Source organism: Purpureocillium takamizusanense, chromosome 11 (assembly GCF_022605165.1).
Source record: "Purpureocillium takamizusanense chromosome 11, complete sequence".
Taxonomy (NCBI): domain Eukaryota; kingdom Fungi; phylum Ascomycota; class Sordariomycetes; order Hypocreales; family Ophiocordycipitaceae; genus Purpureocillium; species Purpureocillium takamizusanense.
The window spans coordinates 86,496-104,533 of record NC_063078.1 but is presented as its reverse complement, the minus strand read 5'-3'; the positions used below and the strand labels follow the sequence as shown (position 1 = coordinate 104,533).

At 61.9% G+C, this 18,038-nt stretch overlaps 8 protein-coding genes across 8 annotated transcripts; 3 read left to right on the top strand and 5 right to left on the bottom strand.

The window, feature by feature from the left end:
• Window positions 1-95: 95 nt before the first annotated feature.
• MSC7 (Meiotic Sister-Chromatid recombination aldehyde dehydrogenase) lies at window positions 96-2,500 on the top strand. The gene has a single exon (XM_047991650.1). The coding sequence runs from the start codon at window positions 227-229 to the stop codon at window positions 2,105-2,107; it is 1,881 nt and encodes a 626-aa protein (XP_047847662.1). The 5' UTR covers window positions 96-226; the 3' UTR covers window positions 2,108-2,500.
• JDV02_009948 (RNA helicase) lies at window positions 2,438-5,066 on the bottom strand. The gene is made up of 6 exons (XM_047991649.1): window positions 4,885-5,066; window positions 4,350-4,646; window positions 4,103-4,296; window positions 3,615-4,052; window positions 3,067-3,558; window positions 2,438-3,014 (listed from the first exon to the last, which is right to left on the bottom strand). The coding sequence occupies exons 2-6, from the start codon at window positions 4,607-4,609 to the stop codon at window positions 2,602-2,604; spliced, it is 1,797 nt and encodes a 598-aa protein (XP_047847661.1). The 5' UTR covers window positions 4,610-4,646; window positions 4,885-5,066; the 3' UTR covers window positions 2,438-2,601.
• Window positions 5,067-5,478: 412 nt separating this feature from the next.
• Window positions 5,479-7,194, bottom strand: IPI1 (rRNA processing protein). The gene is made up of 3 exons (XM_047991648.1): window positions 7,038-7,194; window positions 6,916-6,988; window positions 5,479-6,867 (listed from the first exon to the last, which is right to left on the bottom strand). Exons 1-3 carry the CDS (start codon window positions 7,083-7,085, stop codon window positions 5,960-5,962), a joined length of 1,029 nt encoding a protein of 342 aa, XP_047847660.1. The 5' UTR covers window positions 7,086-7,194; the 3' UTR covers window positions 5,479-5,959.
• A 180-nt stretch (window positions 7,195-7,374) lies between these two features.
• Window positions 7,375-8,350, top strand: JDV02_009946 (uncharacterized protein). The gene is made up of 3 exons (XM_047991647.1): window positions 7,375-7,445; window positions 7,497-7,784; window positions 7,834-8,350. Exons 1-3 carry the CDS (start codon window positions 7,428-7,430, stop codon window positions 7,936-7,938), a joined length of 411 nt encoding a protein of 136 aa, XP_047847659.1. The 5' UTR covers window positions 7,375-7,427; the 3' UTR covers window positions 7,939-8,350.
• Window positions 8,351-8,561: 211 nt separating this feature from the next.
• Window positions 8,562-9,067, bottom strand: JDV02_009945 (uncharacterized protein; the record flags this gene model as incomplete). Its single annotated transcript, XM_047991646.1, has 2 exons — window positions 8,562-8,654; window positions 8,717-9,067. The coding sequence occupies 2 exons, from the start codon at window positions 9,065-9,067 to the stop codon at window positions 8,562-8,564; spliced, it is 444 nt and encodes a 147-aa protein (XP_047847658.1).
• Window positions 9,068-10,562: 1,495 nt separating this feature from the next.
• JDV02_009944 (uncharacterized protein) lies at window positions 10,563-14,623 on the top strand. Its single transcript, XM_047991645.1, has 2 exons — window positions 10,563-13,190; window positions 13,249-14,623. The coding sequence occupies exons 1-2, from the start codon at window positions 10,975-10,977 to the stop codon at window positions 13,568-13,570; spliced, it is 2,538 nt and encodes an 845-aa protein (XP_047847657.1). The 5' UTR covers window positions 10,563-10,974; the 3' UTR covers window positions 13,571-14,623.
• On the bottom strand, window positions 14,135-15,531 carry HOM2 (Aspartate-semialdehyde dehydrogenase; the record flags this gene model as incomplete). Its single annotated transcript, XM_047991644.1, has 4 exons — window positions 14,135-14,202; window positions 14,273-15,007; window positions 15,113-15,370; window positions 15,501-15,531. The coding sequence occupies 4 exons, from the start codon at window positions 15,529-15,531 to the stop codon at window positions 14,135-14,137; spliced, it is 1,092 nt and encodes a 363-aa protein (XP_047847656.1).
• A 595-nt stretch (window positions 15,532-16,126) lies between these two features.
• JDV02_009942 (uncharacterized protein) lies at window positions 16,127-17,381 on the bottom strand (the record flags this gene model as incomplete). Its single annotated transcript, XM_047991643.1, has 5 exons — window positions 16,127-16,335; window positions 16,385-16,434; window positions 16,486-16,975; window positions 17,082-17,181; window positions 17,265-17,381. The coding sequence occupies 5 exons, from the start codon at window positions 17,379-17,381 to the stop codon at window positions 16,127-16,129; spliced, it is 966 nt and encodes a 321-aa protein (XP_047847655.1).
• Window positions 17,382-18,038: the final 657 nt, after the last annotated feature.

Genomic DNA, 18,038 nt, shown 5'->3' with positions numbered 1-18,038 from the left:
GCGGTGGCCCAGGGGTTCCTCGCCCTGGCCCCACAGGAGCTCCGGCCATGGCACTCGCCAATCTCAAATCCGACCTCACCACAACTTTTTGTCGACTCCATCCCCTGGTGGCACCACCACCGCCGCCACCACCAGCACGCCCGCAAACCACCTTTTTATTCCCTGCCGGCACGACTTTTCCAGGCACGGTCGGCCTGTCTCGTGGCCTGGGTCGTCTTTGTTGGCCATGGAGGCCCTGACTGTGCGGGTGGTGGCCTTCTGGCTCGAGGTCGCCGACTATGCTACCTCGCGGCTGGGCGTCTCGTGCGTCTTTCCCTCGTCTTGTCCCCCCCCAAACCAGCTAACCGCGAGCCGCGGCAGTATAAGCACGCCCCAGGTGGCCGCGGCCGTCGTCGCCGTCGTCGCCTCCACGCTCCTGGTCCGGTTCCTCCTCACAGAGACCTCGCAGCCGATTCTCTACTCGGTGCCCCCGCCCAAGGTCGCCTCGCCCGAGACGTTCCTCGACGAGCCGTCGATCCGCGAGCCCGGGTCGTCGGCGATACGATGCTACGCGCCGGCGACGGGACAGCTGCTGGGCCGTGTCAACGCGTCGTCGCCGGGCGCCATCGACCGGTCCGTGGCGGCGGCGGCGGCTGCGCAGGCGTCCTGGGCGGCGCGCACCACCTTTGCCCAGCGTAGGGCCGTGCTGCGCACTCTCCTGCGACACGTGCTCGATCACGCAGAGGACATTTGCCGCGTCGCGGCGCTCGACAGCGGGAAGACCATGGTGGATGCGCAGCTGGGGGAGATTCTCGTCACCGTCGAGAGGATCCAGTGGACGCTCAAGCATGGCGAGCGCGCGCTCCGGCCGTCGCGCCGCCCGACGAACCTCCTCATGGCGTACAAGCGCAACACGGTGCACTACGAGCCCATGGGCGTCGTCGCCGCCCTCGTCAGCTGGAACTACCCCTTCCACAACATGCTGGGCCCCATCGTCAGCGCCCTTTTCGCCGGCAACGCCATCGTCGTCAAGGTCTCGGAGCAGACGGCCTGGTCCAGCGCCTACTTCCTCGCCGTCGCCCGCGGCGCCCTCGCCGCCCACGGCCACGACCCGGCCCTCGTCCAGGCCGTCGCCTGCTGGCCCCAGACGGCCGGCCACCTCACCTCCCATCCGGGCGTCGCCCACGTCACCTTTATCGGTTCCCAGGCCGTCGCCCGCCACGTCGCCGCCAGCGCCGCCACCAGCCTCACGCCCGTCGTCGCCGAGCTCGGCGGCAAGGACCCCTCCATCGTCCTCGACTCGGCCGCCGGCGACCTGCCCCGCATCGCCGAGGTCATCCTCCGCGGCACCTTCCAGGCCGCCGGCCAGAACTGCATCGGCATCGAGCGCGTCATCGCCGCCGGCGCCGTCTATGACCGCCTCGTCGCCATGCTCGAGCCCCGCGTTCGCGCCCTCCGCCTCGGGCCCGACGCCGACGTCGGTGCCATGATCTCCGACGCCTCCTTTGACCGCCTCGAGCGCCTCGTCGCCGACGCCGTCCGCCAGGGCGCCCGCCTCCTTGCCGGCGGTCGCCGTGCCCACCACCCAGATTACCCCCGCGGCCACTACTTCCAGCCCACCCTCCTCGTCGACGTCACCCCGGACATGGCCATCGCCCAGCAAGAGTGCTTTGCCCCCGTCCTGACCATGCTGCGGGCTCCATCCTCCTCCCCCGCCGATGTCCTCGCCGTCGCCAACGCCCCCGACTTTGGGCTCGGCGCCTCCGTCTACGGCTCCGAGCGCGACCCCGCCCTCGCCCAGGTCGTCGGCGGCCTCCGCGCGGGCATGGTCGCCGTCAACGACTTCGCCGCCTACTACGCCGTCCAGCTGCCCTTTGGCGGCGTCGCCGGCTCCGGCTACGGCCGCTTCGCCGGCGAGGAGGGCCTCCGCGGCATGTGCAACCTCAAGAGCGTCTGCGAGGACCGCCTCGGATGGCTCGGCCTCCGCACCGCCATCCCCCCGCCCGTTCAGTACCCCGTCCCCAGCCAGCAGCGCGGCTGGAGCTTCACTCAAGGCGTCGTCGAGCTCGGCTACGGCGGGCCCGTCAGGAAGGCCAAGGGCCTGGCCAGGCTGCTTAGGAACATGTAGGCAGCGCGCGCGACCTGTCTAGCTGTTGACGTGCCATGACGCCTAGCCGTGGAAGGGACGCCAAGCGTGTGGGCGTCGGGGGCTTGAGCCGTCTTTCGCCCATCCCGCTGTACTAATAGATGAAGCTGATGCTGTAATAGACCATAAGCACCTAGGTTGTAGGCTCTGTCTGGCTCACTGCCCTGTGACGCCCCTGATGCCACGACAGATCGCGCTTGCCCATCGACTTGCTCGTCTCTTGAGTAGATCAACTTGTCGAGTCACCATCACCACCCGAGCAGGCGATTAGTGCGCACGTTTACTATCGGAGGTCTTGTTCAGCCTAAAGTAGCCCCATACGGTGCTTGCCCGCCACAGTCGTAGCGGTCTCGCAATCTAGACTACATTGCCGAACTGCTCCATCGTCATCTTGTTCCTCACATTCCCCTTTGCGATTGGTGCCTGTAGGGTGGCCACGCTCATGGCTTTCAGCGTGACCGCGTTGCAAGGCACATCTACCATCCAGTTGGACCCGAAGCAGGCGCTCCCCAGCCACCGTCTCCGGCGTTGGCAGCCGAGGTAGGAGCTCCCCATCCACCGCCGCCCCCGCCGTTGCCATCTTCGGTGTTCTGGCCACCAGCCCAGGCGTTGCTTGCAGTGGCCGCGTCGCCTCCGCCCCAAGTATCTCCACCACCCTCGTCGCCACCCTCTTGGCCGCGGGCAGCAATGTCCTCGGCATCAAAGTCCGAGTCGGTCTCGAACTTGGGCTTCTCGGCGTCTGGACCGTCCGGAACATACATCTGCAGAAATTCCGGAATATCCTGCTTGGTCTCGAGCAAGGTGCGAGTGAGGACACTGGCCATTGGCTCGTCTCTCTCCGAAAAGAAGGACGTGGCCAGGCCACGGTGGCCGATTCGACCGGTTCGACCTGTGCAACCCGTTAGTCACTTCTCAATGCCACGGACGGCCTGATAACTCACCGATACGGTGCGTGTACTCCTCAATGCCGCCGTGATCCATGGATGGCAGGTCGTAGTTGATGACGTGCATGACATTGCGCACGTCGATTCCACGAGCCATCACGCCGGTGGCGATGAGAATCGGCGCCTTGCCGGATCGGAAGCCTCGCAGTGCACATTCTCTCTCTTGTTGCGTCCGGTCCCGATGAATCGAGGTGACCGGCAGCTGCATGTTGTACAGGAAGTCGTCAAGACTGTCTACTTCCTGTCGACTGTTGGTGAAAATGATCGTTCGAACACCATGCATCTCGCCCAGGAGTCGAGCCAGAACTTGTCGTTTCTCGTCCCGTTCCGCCTGGATGATGGTCTGTTTGATATTTTCGGTCGTGCTTCCCGCACGGCCGACGCGAAAACGCACGTGAGACGATGACAGGTGATCCTTGGCCAAGTCGCGAGCAGCCTTGGGGAACGTGGCCGAGAAGAGACCGTACTTCACGTTGCCTTCATCTTGTTCTGTGAAGCTGTTAGCAAGGAAACAGGCAAGTCCGAAGAAAACAGTCGAGACGCACCTCCACCACTCAGTATCTGTCCAAGCTCGTCATTCCAATCGCAGTCCAGCATCTCATCCGCCTCATCAATGACCATGTAACGAAGGCGTCTAAGTGTCAGGACGTTCGGGCGGCCGATAAAGTCAATCAAGCGGCCTGGAGTACCGACCAGGACGTCACAGCCACGATTGAGAAGCGCAAGCTGCTGCCGGATGGGGGCGCCACCATACAATACTCCTGGACGGAGCATGGTACGGTAGCAGAATTTCCGTGCCTCATTGAAAATCTGCACGGCCAGTTCTCGCGTAGGAACCACAATGAGCACCAGCGGCTCCGCCACCACCTCATCGCGGCCCTCGACGAAAGTGGACGGATTGGGTCGTGGAGCGGCAAACTTCTTCGCTTTGCCCATGAGTTTGCTGAGAATTGGAATCAAGTATGCGGCAGTTTTTCCCGATCCTGCGACAGAAGTTAGATAAGGACTTGACTTCGGCAAACAAATGTCTTACCAGTTTGAGCGATGCCAATGACATCGTAACCCTGGAGCATGGCAGGGATCGTAAACTTTTGAATCGGCGTTGGGGTGTCATAGCCGGCCAATTCGACATTCTCGAGCATCAACGGATGGAGTCCGGCGTCTTTGAAAGTCCGGACCGGGTTGATCTTGACTGGGCCCTCTTGCTGGACCTCGATTCGATCAATCCTGGGACATGTCAGCCGCAGAGCAAAGAAAGCCATGATTAGGAGGAAACAAACTTTGCAAAATCGAGGCCCGCACGCTCGTGGCGGAGAGCAGGATCGCCAAAGAGCTCCAGTTCGAGTTCAGGGAATTTGGGTCCAACGTCACCAAATTCCTCACTCCACTGATACACGCGAGCACTTCCGTCCCACTCATGCTGTCCGTAGCCACTGGTGGTAGTGATATGGTTGAAAGCTTCGCGGCCAACCCAGCCGGGGACATTGTTGCTGGGAATGCTAGGCGCGGCGGCAACCTGGGTGTCTCCAGAATGCTCCATTGCGACTGATGCAGATGGTCAACACTGTGAGAAGATTCTATGCAAACGAAGTTAGCACAGAAGTGTGACGGGGTTGATGCTAGAGTTGTGAAGTGGAAACTTGAGGCCTTCGGTGTTCGCTGAAGGAAGAGGGGAGAAGAGTAAACAGAGGCACACGCATCGCAATCTCCACGAGGGAGACAACTGCACCGCGACAATGGGCAGAAGGATGCAGTGAAGCAGACTGCGTTCGTCTACAGGAAGTGTTTGACGAGCAAGAGGGCGAATAGACAGACCTGAAAATCAAACGAGTTGCCGCGTTGGTACCAAAATCAAGCTGAAGCCGGTGCTGCGAAGCCTCAGGAGCGCGGCAGGAGTGCAGTCCAAGTCGAACCAACGTGACGGTCCAACCTACGGGCTGCGATACCACGGTGCGGGCGAGGAGAGGTTGAAGGAGGTGGAGGGAGGGAAGTGGAAGGAAGTGGAAGGAAGAGGAAGGAAGAGGAAGGAAGGGGGTTTAAATAGGCAGGCGGGATGCCTACGGCAGCCGGCAGCAGGCAGGTGGCAGCACTCGCATGCACCTTCCTCGCACCTGGTGAACAAGCGGTTCTCCTCCTCCCTATTGGTGGTACGGACGAAAGGAGAGTGTGCACCTGTCGTTCTCACAGCCAGCGTGCTGGATGCAAACGAAACCTTCGGCGCTGGTCGTCTCCTGCGGGGGGGGGGGGCGGAGCACGAAGGAGCAGTATGCATGGAATGAGAGCCGTGTGCTATAGCTGCGCGACTTCACGCAGTAAGCGGATTAGCACAAAGCAAGTAGCTTGCTTCCACTGTGGCGGCAAAAGGCTCATTGATACAGCATGTACCGATCACTGTACGGCGCGACAGGCAGGTAATCTCGTCGTCTATTGCCACTAGCTCTAAGCCGCTCTGCGGCGAGGAGCCATTTTCATCCACCTGCCAGTCGGTACTGGCCACTATCGAGCCAGCCGGGCAGTGCGTTCTACGCCTGGAAGTCTCCCGCTTCGACGGCCCAGCATGCACTGATGGGAGACGCGAGTGCAGCACGGCAGAGCAGCGCCGGTATCGCCTCGTTGACGGTTCTGTACGCACGCGGTCTTCCTCTTGTCGAGAAGACGAGGGCCTGAATCATGAAGCCATGTTGTGAGGCCGCTGTGGGCGCTGGCGCATTCACCTCGGAAGCCGCGAAACCGCGAACGGGTCAGCGGAATTTGCTCCGCTATCGTGTCCGTTGCGTGACGGCTGCTCCTCTCTGGGAACCTCCGTTACGGGCGTTTTCGTGGTGGCAATAGCCATGAAGCCTCTAGGTGGTGCAGTGGCGAGTGTTGTCTTGGTCTCGACTGCACTCCCTCACCAAAGGTCCAAGAGATCCTGCGTATCCATGGCCGTCGAGGGCTCAAAGTCCTGCATCCCATCCAGCAGAGTCTGCTCCAGCGTAGAGGCCGCTCGGCCCGTGGCCCCACCCTCCTTTTTCGCCTTGTCGAGGCCCTTCATCATCGGGTCGAGAAATCGTCGGTTAAAGGCCTGCTGTCGGGCTTCCCGGCTCGAGTACATCTCGCCCTCCTCGTCGCGCCTGGCTCCGGAAAGATTCAAGTAATCAAAGGCATTCGGTGCCCGAGGTATCCTGTACAGATTGTCCCAGTACTCCGACGAGTCTGTGTCACCTACGTCCTCGTTCTTGAAGCCAGCTCCGAGGAACTTGGACAACGCGGTGATCTGGCGGGCCAGGGTCTGGGCGTCCTTTGCCTTGAGGGTCCCACGCGCGCCAGACGTCCAGCCACCGTTCGACGTCGCGACGGCCCAGCCCATCATGGCGCAGAACGTGTTGAGGGTCTTGACCCAGCCGCCCGGACAGGTCACCAGCTCGTCGTCCGCGACGTCCAGCAGCCACTCCATGACGCCGAGGGCATCGTTGCTGATGTCTGAGGAGAGGTGCGTCATCCCGGCGCGGATGTACATGACGGCATGCTCGATGCTGTGCCTGACTTCGTCCTGCGGCAGACTCCGAAGAAGCTTCAAGAGCTGGGCTCGCACGGGTGTCGAGCTGTCCGAGATTAGGGGTAGAAGTTTGGCCAGGACGGCGTGGGTTCCCACGGGGTTGATTGGTGGCTGAGAAGACAGCTGGCTGGTTAGATACGCCAAAGACTCTCGGCGCTGCTTGTCTGATCTGGAAGACGACGCCAACGAGAGGCTGTGCTTGAACTGTTGAGCCACATCTGGGGCATCGGTCGACAAGGATTGATGGCCCATCACAATGGCTGAGTTGTGTTAGGGCGCGCGCTACAGCTCATGGATGGAACACTGACACTTTGCCTTGAAGCTAGTATCGGTAAAGTTCGAGGCCTTGGGCTTATCCTTTCCGACCTTGTACTTTGGTTTCTGCCAAACGTTAGCGTTCGCCGGTGAGTGAGGCGGCATCGTGTCTGACCTGAAAGTCCTTCTTCTTCTCCGCCTTTTTTCTCGCGCTGGACCCCATCTTGGCAGTTGAATACGTCAATCACTTGCAAGAAAGAATATTCAAAGGGACAATTGGCGCTTAGGTGCTTGGATCGAGAGTTGTAGTTACACGATCGAGTTGACTCGAGTTGTCAATCGACTCTGATCCGAGGTTTGTGACGGCCCGTCGTCGAGGTGGGTCCTGAAATTTTGGCGGTGTCGCCAGGCAGAATCGTATGCGGCCAGGGGGCGCGGTGGCTATCGAAGCTCCCCACTTGGGCCGCCCCATCGCGACGGCATTGACGCAGCCTAATGGGGACGACGGCTCACGCACGCGTTCCCCGTCGGCACCCTCCAATGTGAACATACCATCAACATCAACATGGTCGACACCACCGCCGTGAGCTTTCTAGGCCCCTGGACTTGGGCTGTGTGCTAACTGGTTGCGCAGACAAACGGGCACGATGCCCTCGACGAGAAGCTGGGCCGGTTGACCAGAAAGCCCGGCGTTAAGGCGAGCATCGTCCTGGACCGCGCCAGCGGCGCCGTGCTCAAAACCAGCGGCGACGTGTCGGCCTTGAGGACGGCCAAGTCCCGCGACGCCGCGACGGCCGCGTCGTTCTCCAACGAGGCTCCTCTGGCGGAGGCGAGTGAGGCCAAGGGCATCGAGGACTTTGCTGCCATGATATGGACTTTTGTCCACAGCTCCGGGCAGCTGGTGCAGGAAGCGGACACAGATGTGCGTGAACCCTCTTGAAGCGCCAAGAGAAATGGCTGACACTTGCTAGGACGAGCTCAGGTTGCTGCGACTACGAACCAAGAAGCAGGAGATTGTCATTGTCCCCGACACGAAATACCTCCTCACTGTTGTCCACGATACACCCCCTGCGTGAAATGGCTAATGAATACAATTACGACGTCCTTGATACCCGGTAAAACCGATCGAGACGGCCGAGCGCACTGTGGCCTAGACGGCGTGTGAGATGCCGTGGCGTGGCTGAGTCGTGATATCCAAGTTTCCGGACAGACACAGACTCCATATGCTCTGTTGCGCCGAAGCACTACAGGCCTGCTCGGAGGATCATATGGCATTGATTGCTGTCACTGTAACGCTCTAGATGCTGCTCAAAGGGCCGTGGCACGAGAAACGATGACAATCTCCAGAAATGGCGGGAGGATACAAAGAGCGAGGGCCATGCGAGTATTTCTCATCGTAACCCGCACGCGGCCCAGGACACAAGGCAAATGGAGAATGCGCTTGGAGATATAACCGATAGCCTGAAAATCACCTTATCTCATTCCAGCTTTCCTCCGCTTTCCTCGTGGCCCAAAAGCCCTTTTGCGACTGGAAGCCGTTTTGGTGTAAAGGGCCGATGTCTGCCGCTTGTCCAACTGCAATGTTCTTCTCGATCGCACCGCTGGCCGCCTCGGCTCATTGGCAGCTGTGGCATGATATTGCTCGCCCAGGACGGCGCCTCATCCGAATCCAAATTGCCCAGCCATGTGGATACCCTCGTTACGGCCATGTGAGAAGGCCCCTTCTTCGAACGTTAAAAAAAACGGGGGGGAATTGTTTGTGGGTTTCGTCGGCCTTTGCCTTTGTGCAATCCTGCGACATTGTAGGGTATTGTGTCAGCTGACGAGTCCGCGAGTTTACGGATCAACGCTCACCTTTTGGAACTCCTCGCACTTGCAAACCGCCTCGCATTGAGTCCTGTACTCGTCTATGGGCATTCGATAGGCGAGGCCCTCGCATTTGCCGTGGATGAAGCAGTTAGAATGTTCCCAATTGTACTTGAATCTCTTTCCGCTGCACACAGTGTCGATCTCGTAACCCTCACGGGCCTGATATTTCCTCAAACCAGGCTGCTCCTGTTCGGGCTTCTTCTCGTCGTGCCTCTCCTGGTCGGGGTTCCAAGGGGGGAGCCCTCGTCTGGAACCAGGTGCATGCCGGGTTGCCGGAGACGACGCCATGGCACAACCAAGGGTCGATACGATGGAAAGGCAAACGATTAAGCGCATCGTTGTAGAACTTGATGCTGGAAGAAGTCTGGAAGCGACAAGACTCGCATTGTCGGCTTTATATAGAGTCCGCCCAAGGATAAAATGGGCGAAAGGACAAAATGCCTCAACCTAGATATGTTGAACATTCGCCCAGAACGGGGAACGGATTGTTCAAAGAACGGACCGACCTGACGAGTGGTCGAGCCAATGGCTGGCGTCTCCGTTTGCCTGCAAATCAAGCGCCTGCACAAGCGTTATCATGGCGCGATGTGGTTGAATTGACCAAAAATTCGCGTAATTCGTGACCTAATCCTGCGTCTCTATGACAGTGTGCAAGGTAACGAGCGACGTCCGGGGCCCATGGTGGCCTGGGTGGTCCCGCCCAGGCGATGGCGATACGTGGCTGCTCATGTTGGCGAACTGCGTGGTCGACGTCCGTGTCGTCTGGACTATGGAGAGGGCGATCAAGGTGAGCTCTCGGTGTGGAAACGACCAGATTGACGGGACCCACCCCACCAGCCCCGGTGACGTAGCGCAATGCCGGACGGAGCGGCCACCAGTCGCCGTGCTGCACAACTGACAGTGTCACAGGGCGCCCCGCCTGCAACCCCAGGCAGCCATCCACTGCCGCGCGATTGGGTCCAGGCTGGCCCGTGGTAGCGCTAGAGGCCCCTTCAGCGCATCCCGCTGTCTGAGGTCCCGTCAATCCTCTGGCTGGGGCGTCGTTGAGGAGGCGGGCATGTCTCAGCGTGGGCGAGACCACGCGCTCCCTGCAGATAGAGCAGGTCATGGATGTGTCACCGGGGCGTGGCGGCGACGGCCGTGCCGGGGGTCTTGCCAAGTCCACGGCGCCGTTTGTGCCCGGCCGTTGGGTGCTGCGTCGATTCTCGATGTGTCGTCGTTGTGGTGGCTGGGCTGCGGGCGCGACGACGGGTGGCACCGAGTTGCGAATAGCGGCGCCTAGCCAGTCGTTGTGAATTTAAATGTGCCCATCGTTTGCGTGGCGTGGGTCCCGGTGCGTTTCCGTCCGAGCAGCGAACTGGAGGGACTGCCGAAAGCCAAAATTCGGTAGCGACGGAGGTCGCCCACGAGAGATACCTCCTACCGCTACTGTACGTCGCCTGCCCCCAGAACCTCACCTCACCTCACATAGGTATGGAGGGTGCGGCCTTGACACAACCACGCGTTGAAGCCGCGGGACCACGGGGGCGCCCACCCAGCGACCTCACCTCAACAGCTGTCCGGGTTCACGAGCCTGTCGCCAGCCGCCTGATCCGCCCAGCCCAGGCGCCAAGCCCGCTCCGGGGCTGATGCCCGGGGTCAATTTCAGGCGGCCGGCGCCTGTGCTGGGCCACTGACACCTGGACCTGGGCGCGCACTGCAGGCACAGCCCACCTTGCCTGCATACCGTCTGGTACGGGCGACGGGAGGTGGTGCCCCGGGCTGGCCCACAGGCGCTCTTCCGTCGTACAAGTACTCCAGTCCCCCATATTCCCCCGTCCCCCCTCCCTGCCCGCCATCATTCCACCAGCGCTGGCGCAGCCACATCCAGCCACGGCGTCCCATCACCACCACTCACTCATTCGACGGCTTCGCTCATCCGTGACGCATCCATCCATCCATCCATCCATCCCCGCCCGGCCCGTCGCCTTTCCATCCCATCGTTTCCCTCTCTCTTTTCCAACCTCAGCTTGGTCATCGTCGTCGCCAGCGTGCTGTGCGTGTCTGTGCGTTCTTGGTCCCTGCTCCGTCACATCTTCCTTGCGTCTCTTTTTCACCCTTTCGGTCCGCCCCCCCGCGGCGTCGTCGACCTCGCTGCGAGCTGATGCCAGCCGACGCCGCGTGATTGACTGGCGGCCGCCAACGACACCATTCCGCGTCGCAGCGCGGCCATAGTTGCCCGCCCGCCTGCGACACCGCCCACGATGCGGCCGTCGCGCATCGCCATCCTCGCCCTCTTCTCCGCCGCCTTCGTCTTCATCCTATTCCGCTCCTTCGCCGCGTCGAACCGACGCCATGCCGCCGCCTATCCCGCCCAAGGCCGCTCGAAGCACCTCTTTGGCTTCGTCTACTACAACACCCCCTTCTCGCTGTTCCCCCCCAACGCTGCCATCAGCTTGACCGACGACAACAGCACCTCGTTTGCCGCTCGCCCGGCCGCCTTTGGACCGAAGTTGGCGGCTCGCGGCTTGAGCGGCCAGCTCTGGGTCGGCAGCGGCTTCGCCGAGGACAGCCTCGACGGCAACGGTGAGCTGGGTTGCAGCGACCTTCCCGGCTGGGGCAGCGGCAACACGAGAGCGTCGTTGAAAAACTCGTTCCGAACGAGCGCCGCCCGCGTCGCCGCCACGCAGGCAAAGTCGAGCCGTCCGAAGCAAGGTAGACAGCTCGCCGACTCGGGCGATCGCGAGACCCTTGCCAAGGGTCGCTCCGTGTCTGGTATCGTCGCCAGCTCCGACAACACCGACAACCACCTCAACGACAAGACGGCCGGCGCCCTCTCGCGGCGCGATGCGTCTCCCCCGGCCTCGCAGCACGCGGATATCCAGTCCATCCAAGAGGCCGCCGAGATCGAGGGCAAGATTGTTCTGCTCATGCGCGGCGGATGCGGCTTCCTGGAGAAAGTCATGTGGGCGCAGCGGCGCGGCGCCATCGCCGTCATCGTCGGCGACAATCAAAAGGGCGGGCCCCTCATCCAGATGTTTGCACACGGCAGCGAGGTGGACAATGTCACCGTCCCGTCGGTGTTCACCGCTCGAACGACCGCGCACCTGTTGTCCTCCCTGACGCAGCCAGGCAGTTTCATCGAGGACACGCTCGATGACAACGGCAACGCAGTCCTCAAAGTGCAGCAGGGTCCCAGGTCGAGACCGCACCGAAAGCGATCGCTCCGGAAGAGACGGACAGCGTCTCGCAGCACGGCGGCATCGACTTCGAAGACGAAACGGACAGTAGCAAACGACAAGGTGGGCAGCGCGACGTCCACTACAACTGGCAAACGCGGGGGGCTTGCCAGCTTTTTCAGCTGGGGGAAATCGTCCCGGGCTACCGGCGATCAGAGCCGACCGCCCAGCAGCGGCCGTCTGGATTGGGTCCTCGTCGAAGACTGGAGCGATGAGAAGGACAAGGCCCTCAAGGACAGCATCGGAAAGTCCAAAAAGCCGAACTCGGCCAAGGACGACTTTGTCATTGGCGTGCAAGACTGGCGCGACCCTGACCTGGTGGACAAGTCTGGCGCGAAGAAGGGCGCTGGCGCAGAAAAGCCAGCTGGCCAGAAAGGGGCCTCCAACGCCAAGGACCGCACCGACAGTGCTGGCAAAGGTACGCCCGAGGCTAACGGCCCCAAGGGCGGCAGCATCACCCCAGGCAGCGGCGAGTACAATCCTGTCAATGTTCTTCACAAGGATAGCAAGGACGCAGCCGGCGCCAGGTCGGCTTCGGCCAACGCAGCGGCCGGGAGCACGGGTCACGGGCTCATGTCTAAGCTGTTCGGCGATGACGGCGACCACAAGGGGTCCGGCGCTCATGGCCTAACAGACGGCCACAACGAAGTTCCCACTGATCCGGAGCACGACCCCGAATCCGAGCCGCACGAAGGCCTGTGGGTGACAATCACCCCCACAAGCAGCGCGACGCCTTTCTTCGACACGCTTCTCGTCCTTGTCATCAGCCCGTTGGTCACGCTGACGGTCGTCTACGCACTCCTCATTGTTCGCGCGAGGATCCGTCGCCGACGATGGCGGGCGCCAAAGTCTGTCGTGGACCGGCTGCCCGTGCGCACGTACCACACGGTCGCCTCTTCGACCAGCTCGTCTCCGCGGCTGCCGTCGCCGGCCAGCGCAACCCCGACAACACCGCTTCTACAGCAGCAGCACAGCGTGGCGAGGCCACGACCGCGCTCCAGAACCACCACGGGCGTGCTGGAGAGCGAGAACTTCCTAGCCCACAGCGCCGCAGTACCCACGCCGTCGGGATCGTCGAGGGCCAGGAACGAGCACGAGAAGGGCGCGGGAGGTTTCTCGGCAGAGTGGAGGAAGTATATGGGAAGGCAAGTCGAGTGCGTGGTCTGCCTGGAGGAGTACGTGGACGGCGTGAGCAGGGTCATGAGTCTTCCCTGCGGCCACGAGTTCCACGCCGACTGCATGTGAATAGCCCCCCTCCCCCCACGGCACTGGTTTACACGATACTGACGTCTGTGGAAGAACCCCTTGGTTGACTACCCGTCGACGCACGTGCCCCATCTGCAAGGGTGACGTCGTCCGGTCCCTGGCGCACGGATCCCGAAACGGCCCGCGGTACGACCACTACCACGAGGACAGCGACGACGACGTGTCGATCGAGGCCTCGGGCTCCGGCTCGTCGGACAGGACGGCCGACGTCGAACAGGGCGTGCTCTCCCCGCGTCCCAGAGACCCAGAAGAGTCTCCGCTACCGGACCGCTGGTTTGGGCTGCTCTCTAGCAACTTCGCCGCTCGGGCCAGGCGGCAGTCGCCGACCCCACCACCGGGGGATCGTAGCCGATGAAGCCGGGGGAGTATCATCAGTGGAACCTGGTCGGTGACATGTCACCACACTACACCACGCTACACCACACCACTCTATCAAGTACCTAGTACACCACACGACATTACACTATACGGCACGTCTGCCGCCACACTCGGGACCTTGTTTGACAGCGCGGATAGTCTTGGCGTAATTGGCACTCGGAAGGGTCGGGTTATTCGTTTGGAGCGGGCACGCATTCCGTGGGCCACGGACACGGGAGTCTCAAGCATAGCAGCGGCACTCTTTATTCTGCAGAATTGCTTTCCTCTTTTTGTATTGGGTTGGTTCGCAAGCGGCGGCGCCCGCGATCTTTAGGCTGTGGAGGTATATACCCCTCGACGACGGACCTCGAAGGACGTCTAAATTCTACGTGATGGCATGGAACGCAGCTCTCGGGGTCTGTCAGACCGGCGTCGGCATCCTGTGACAGTGACGGCGGAGACGACGGGACGTTGAGGCAACGCCGGCGTGCTTGTGTTGATGTCAAACTGCAGTCGTAACTTTTCATCATTAATCGCATCTATATGGCATGGAGCAGCAGATCTAGATGTATCCCTTGAGGACGGCGGCTTCGGCGTTGAGTATAGACGACCCCGCCGCGCCGATGACGGCTACGCACACGCGCGTCGGTCAGCATTCATGGTGGCGTCGTGAACAAGGCATCCAGGAGCGAACACTCACTGTTATGGCTCAGGGCGGTAAACTTGATGTCAAAGATGCCGCTCTCGTCCTCGCGCATGCGGCCGACGCTGACGGTGTAGCCGTTGCCCAGGTCGCGGTCCAGGCGGGGCTGCGGGCGGTCGTCCTCGTCGAAGACCTTGATGGCGGGGGAGGGCGCCGAGGGGCAGCCGAGGGTCTGGGCCTCGGCGACGTAGGCGCGCAGGGCCTGCTTGCACTGCTCGGCGGTCGGGGCGGGGCGGCGCTCGAAGCTCAGGCTGACGCAGGCGGTGTGGCCGTCGAGGACGGGGACGCGGTTGCAGGTGGCGGAGACGCGGAGGCCGCGCTGCTCGACGAAGGCGGTGGCGTCGGGGCTGAGGGCGCCGAGGATCTTGCGGGCCTCGGTCTCGAGCTTGTCCTCCTCGCCGGGGATGAAGGGGACGACGTTGTCGATCATGTCCATGGAGGAGACGCCCGGGTAGCCGGCGCCCGAGACGGCCTGCATGGTGACGACGCTGACGACGGAGACGGGGCCGAAGGCGGCCTGCAGGGCGGCGAAGGGGCCGACGAGCCCGATGACGGCGCAGTTGGAGTTGCAGACGAGGAAGCCGCGCGAGAGCCCCCGCGTGGCGCGCTGGTGCGGGATGAGGTCGAGGTGCGGGAGGTTGACGGTGGGGACGACGAGGGGCACGAGGGGGTCGCGGCGGTGATTCTTGGCGTTGGAGAAGACGGGGATCTCGGCGCCGACGAATTCGAGTTCTGTGTTTAGCGGTCAGAATCTGTCTCTCTCTCTTGCTCCCAGGGTAGGGCCAGCCGCGGTTGGCGTTCCCGCTCGAGGGGGGGACGGGCAAAAGGAAGCCTCACCAATCTCGCCGGCAACGTCCGAGTCCAGGCCGCTAAAGACGACGTCGCAGTCGGCAAACTCGGCGGCCCTGCACTCGCGCACCACCATGTCGGCGACGTCGTCGCCCATCGGGCGGGCCTGCTTCCACCGCACGGCGTCGCGGTACTTCTTGCCGGCGGAGCGCGCGGAGGCGCCCATGGCGTGCAGCTTGAGCGTCGGGTGCTGCGCGAGGAGGAGGACGAAGCGCTGGCCCACGGAGCCCGTGCAGCCGAGCACGCCTGCGCGTGTTTACCCCATGCTGTTAGCCATCTCGAACGATACTTTACTGCCGTGCGTCGTCGTGGGGACGGAGGTTTTTGGCTCCGGGATCGGGGGGGCCCACGTCCGGCGAGGGGACGCAAAACATACCGCACTTCTTGGTGGGCATCTGCGAAGCCATGGTGCCAGTCGGGAGGGGTTGCGAGCTGAAGAAGGGTATCGAGGAAGGCGCCGAGAGGAATATCGGGAGGGTTCGTCGAGAGGCAGACAGATGGTGGCCAAGTGAGTCAAGCAGGGTTGGTCGGCGACAAGGCTGCCTAGATGGAAATTCCCAATAAATTCATGGGCCCATTGAGCGTCGCGCCGCAGCGGGACCCCGCCATTATCAAAACGCTGCCCCGCCATCGGAGCGGGTGGGGCGCTAGCAGCAACAACGGCAGCGACACAATGTCAAGGCGAGGACGCAGGCCACCGCCGACGGACCGAACAGCTTCATCGCTTGAGCCGCAGTCATCGGTAAATGAAATGCAACGTATCTTGTGTGACTAGGCTCACGGCCCACGATTTGGTCACCAGTCAATCGCACAACTGCCCTAGAAAGAAAGAAATCATTCATTACACGTCCAAATACGCAGAGCCCGCGCAGCATGTCTGCTCGATCGCGACCCTAACCCAAACGCCGACTAATGCACCGATAACCCGACGTCGATGCCAGCCGAGGCATCAATGAAAATCGTGACATGTCATGCATCAAATAGTCCGCCGTGCGTGCGCCGTCATGCCTCCACGGTGGCACTGCGGTGGTTGTCGCGATACATGCGGAACTGGACAAAGATGGTGGCGTCTTCCACCATGGTGCCGAGAGAGCCCAGCAGCCACGGAAGAGCGTTGAGCAGATCGTCCTTTCTCTGCGAATAGGCGATGAGGCTGATGCCGTAGGTAAGGTTGCCCGTCAGGGAGAGGAGGAAGAAGAGGAGAGACAAGCCTGGTATCTGTTAGAGCTAGCCGCCGGCAGGGTCTGGAACGCAACGCACCCTCGCACGACTTTTCCTTGAAGTTTTTGTAAATCTGCGGAATCCGGGCGCTATGGAGAGCATCAGCACATAGTTGGACATGGACATCTGCATCGCCTTACCAGAGGTAGAATGCCGCGCTGGCATATCCGAGCAAGAGACCGAGAATCTGGAGCGGCTGCGTCTTCCCGTCGGGCGATTCGGGAAGCCCCGGACCGTCGCCGTCCCAGGCCCCGGCCTTGTACGAGACGAACCAGCCCGCGAATCCGACGACGTAGACGGCCAGCAGGCCCAGGGTGTTGTGGAGCCACGGCTTGCTGTCTTGCGTCTCGTCCTCGCCCGTCACAATCTTCCTGATGGGCTCCATCGACGACTCGTGGTGCGTGGAGCGGCGGCGGTGAGAGCCGGGCAGGCCGATGGACGAGCTGCGTCGCCTGTGCAGAAGCGGCGACGCCTCAGAAGCGCCGGCTTGAGCAGCTGCCTCCTCCCTCGCGAGCCGTCGCGCGTTGACGGTGTTGTAGTAGAGGCACTGACTGATGAGGACGGCGTCCAGGATGCAGAAATAGATGGCCAGCGCTATCGCAGTTGGGGCCAGGCGGGTGAGTAGTGCCCCTGCGACGTGGTCAGTATGGAATCAATGGTGCGGCGCCTTGGAGGTTGGCAGGCGACCTCGGCCAAGCTGCACGAGAGAGCCGCCAGTGCCGAACCAGCAACATACCGACCAGGTTCGAAACGTCGCCCATGAGCCAGACTACTAAAAATGTCATGCTCAGTCCATCGGCGTTCTTGGCCTTGTAGTTGGCCAGCAGCTGCGGAATCTGCGTCCTGGTTAGCGAGGACGCGGGCCGAGGAGCTGCGACATCGAGAAAGATCAAGTTTCGGAGCGCGGCGCCATACGTACCAGGAGACATATCCACGCCGTCAAGCTGATGCTTCCAAAGATGCCCGAGAGTACCTCGCCGATTGGCAGCGTGCGCGCCATGGCGGTCAGGGCGGCGGTGGCCACGAGAGAGGCCATCCTGAAGATTGAAGAGAAGCACCCGGCCCAGCTATTCGAGGCGATTCACGCGAGCAGCAGGAAAGCACCGGGCCGTGGTCTTTGGCGGCGGGGGGAGGCGCAGCTTAAGGGCGGCTCTCGAGGGTTGCGCTCAGTGTGGGCGAGCTCACGAGATCAGGTGCTCCTGGAACAAGGGGAGAAGGGCAATGATGAAGCGAGGCCGGGACTAGCAGGCCAGTCGCTGGTGAAAGAGTCAGGCGGATCGGCCTTATCGACTTATCGAAGAGAATTTGGATGTCAGCGGGGCCCCCAATTGGCTGAGCAGGGCGCGATCTCGGCGGCGTCATGACGCACCCTGTGCGCTGTGGGGGCTGCGGTTGGGGGGAAGGTTGGCGCATGTCCACTGGGTGGTGCCACTGCAGGTCGACGCAGACCCGCTGGAGCAGCCAGAGATAGGGGATGGGACCAGAGGCTCCAGCCTGAGGTGTGCTGCCATCTGCTTCCCCGCGCCCAATCGGGTGCGAAGCGTGGGGCGGGCAGCTCGAACCTGGGGAGACTGGCTTCCCGAGTTTAGCTTGCACCTTATCGTCGCCGTCGCCTCTGGCAATGCCGCAAGCGTCGTCGACAGGTATAGAAGATTAGGAGTGCACGTATAGCTTGCATGTGTGGAGCGGTGCA

Excerpts from the sequence above, each read along its gene's own strand:
- JDV02_009948 (XM_047991649.1), bottom strand. The coding sequence starts at position 4,609 with ATGGAGCATTCTGGAGACACCCAGGTTGCCGCCGCGCCTAGCATTCCC. Across the intron at positions 4,297-4,349 it reads GCGGGCCTCGATTTTGCAAA|GATTGATCGAATCGAGGTCC; the intron begins GTTTGTTTCCTC and ends GACATGTCCCAG. Across the intron at positions 3,015-3,066 it reads GGAGTACACGCACCGTATCG|GTCGAACCGGTCGAATCGGC; the intron begins GTGAGTTATCAG and ends CGGGTTGCACAG.
- JDV02_009946 (XM_047991647.1), top strand. Across the intron at positions 7,785-7,833 it reads TGCAGGAAGCGGACACAGAT|GACGAGCTCAGGTTGCTGCG; the intron begins GTGCGTGAACCC and ends GACACTTGCTAG.
- MSC7 (XM_047991650.1), top strand. The coding sequence starts at position 227 with ATGGAGGCCCTGACTGTGCGGGTGGTGGCCTTCTGGCTCGAGGTCGCC.
- IPI1 (XM_047991648.1), bottom strand. The coding sequence starts at position 7,085 with ATGGGGTCCAGCGCGAGAAAAAAGGCGGAGAAGAAGAAGGACTTTCAG. Across the intron at positions 6,989-7,037 it reads AGAAGAAGAAGGACTTTCAG|AAACCAAAGTACAAGGTCGG; the intron begins GTCAGACACGAT and ends AACGTTTGGCAG. Across the intron at positions 6,868-6,915 it reads TACTAGCTTCAAGGCAAAGT|CCATTGTGATGGGCCATCAA; the intron begins GTCAGTGTTCCA and ends AACACAACTCAG.
- JDV02_009944 (XM_047991645.1), top strand. The coding sequence starts at position 10,975 with ATGCGGCCGTCGCGCATCGCCATCCTCGCCCTCTTCTCCGCCGCCTTC. Across the intron at positions 13,191-13,248 it reads GAGTTCCACGCCGACTGCAT|AACCCCTTGGTTGACTACCC; the intron begins GTGAATAGCCCC and ends CGTCTGTGGAAG.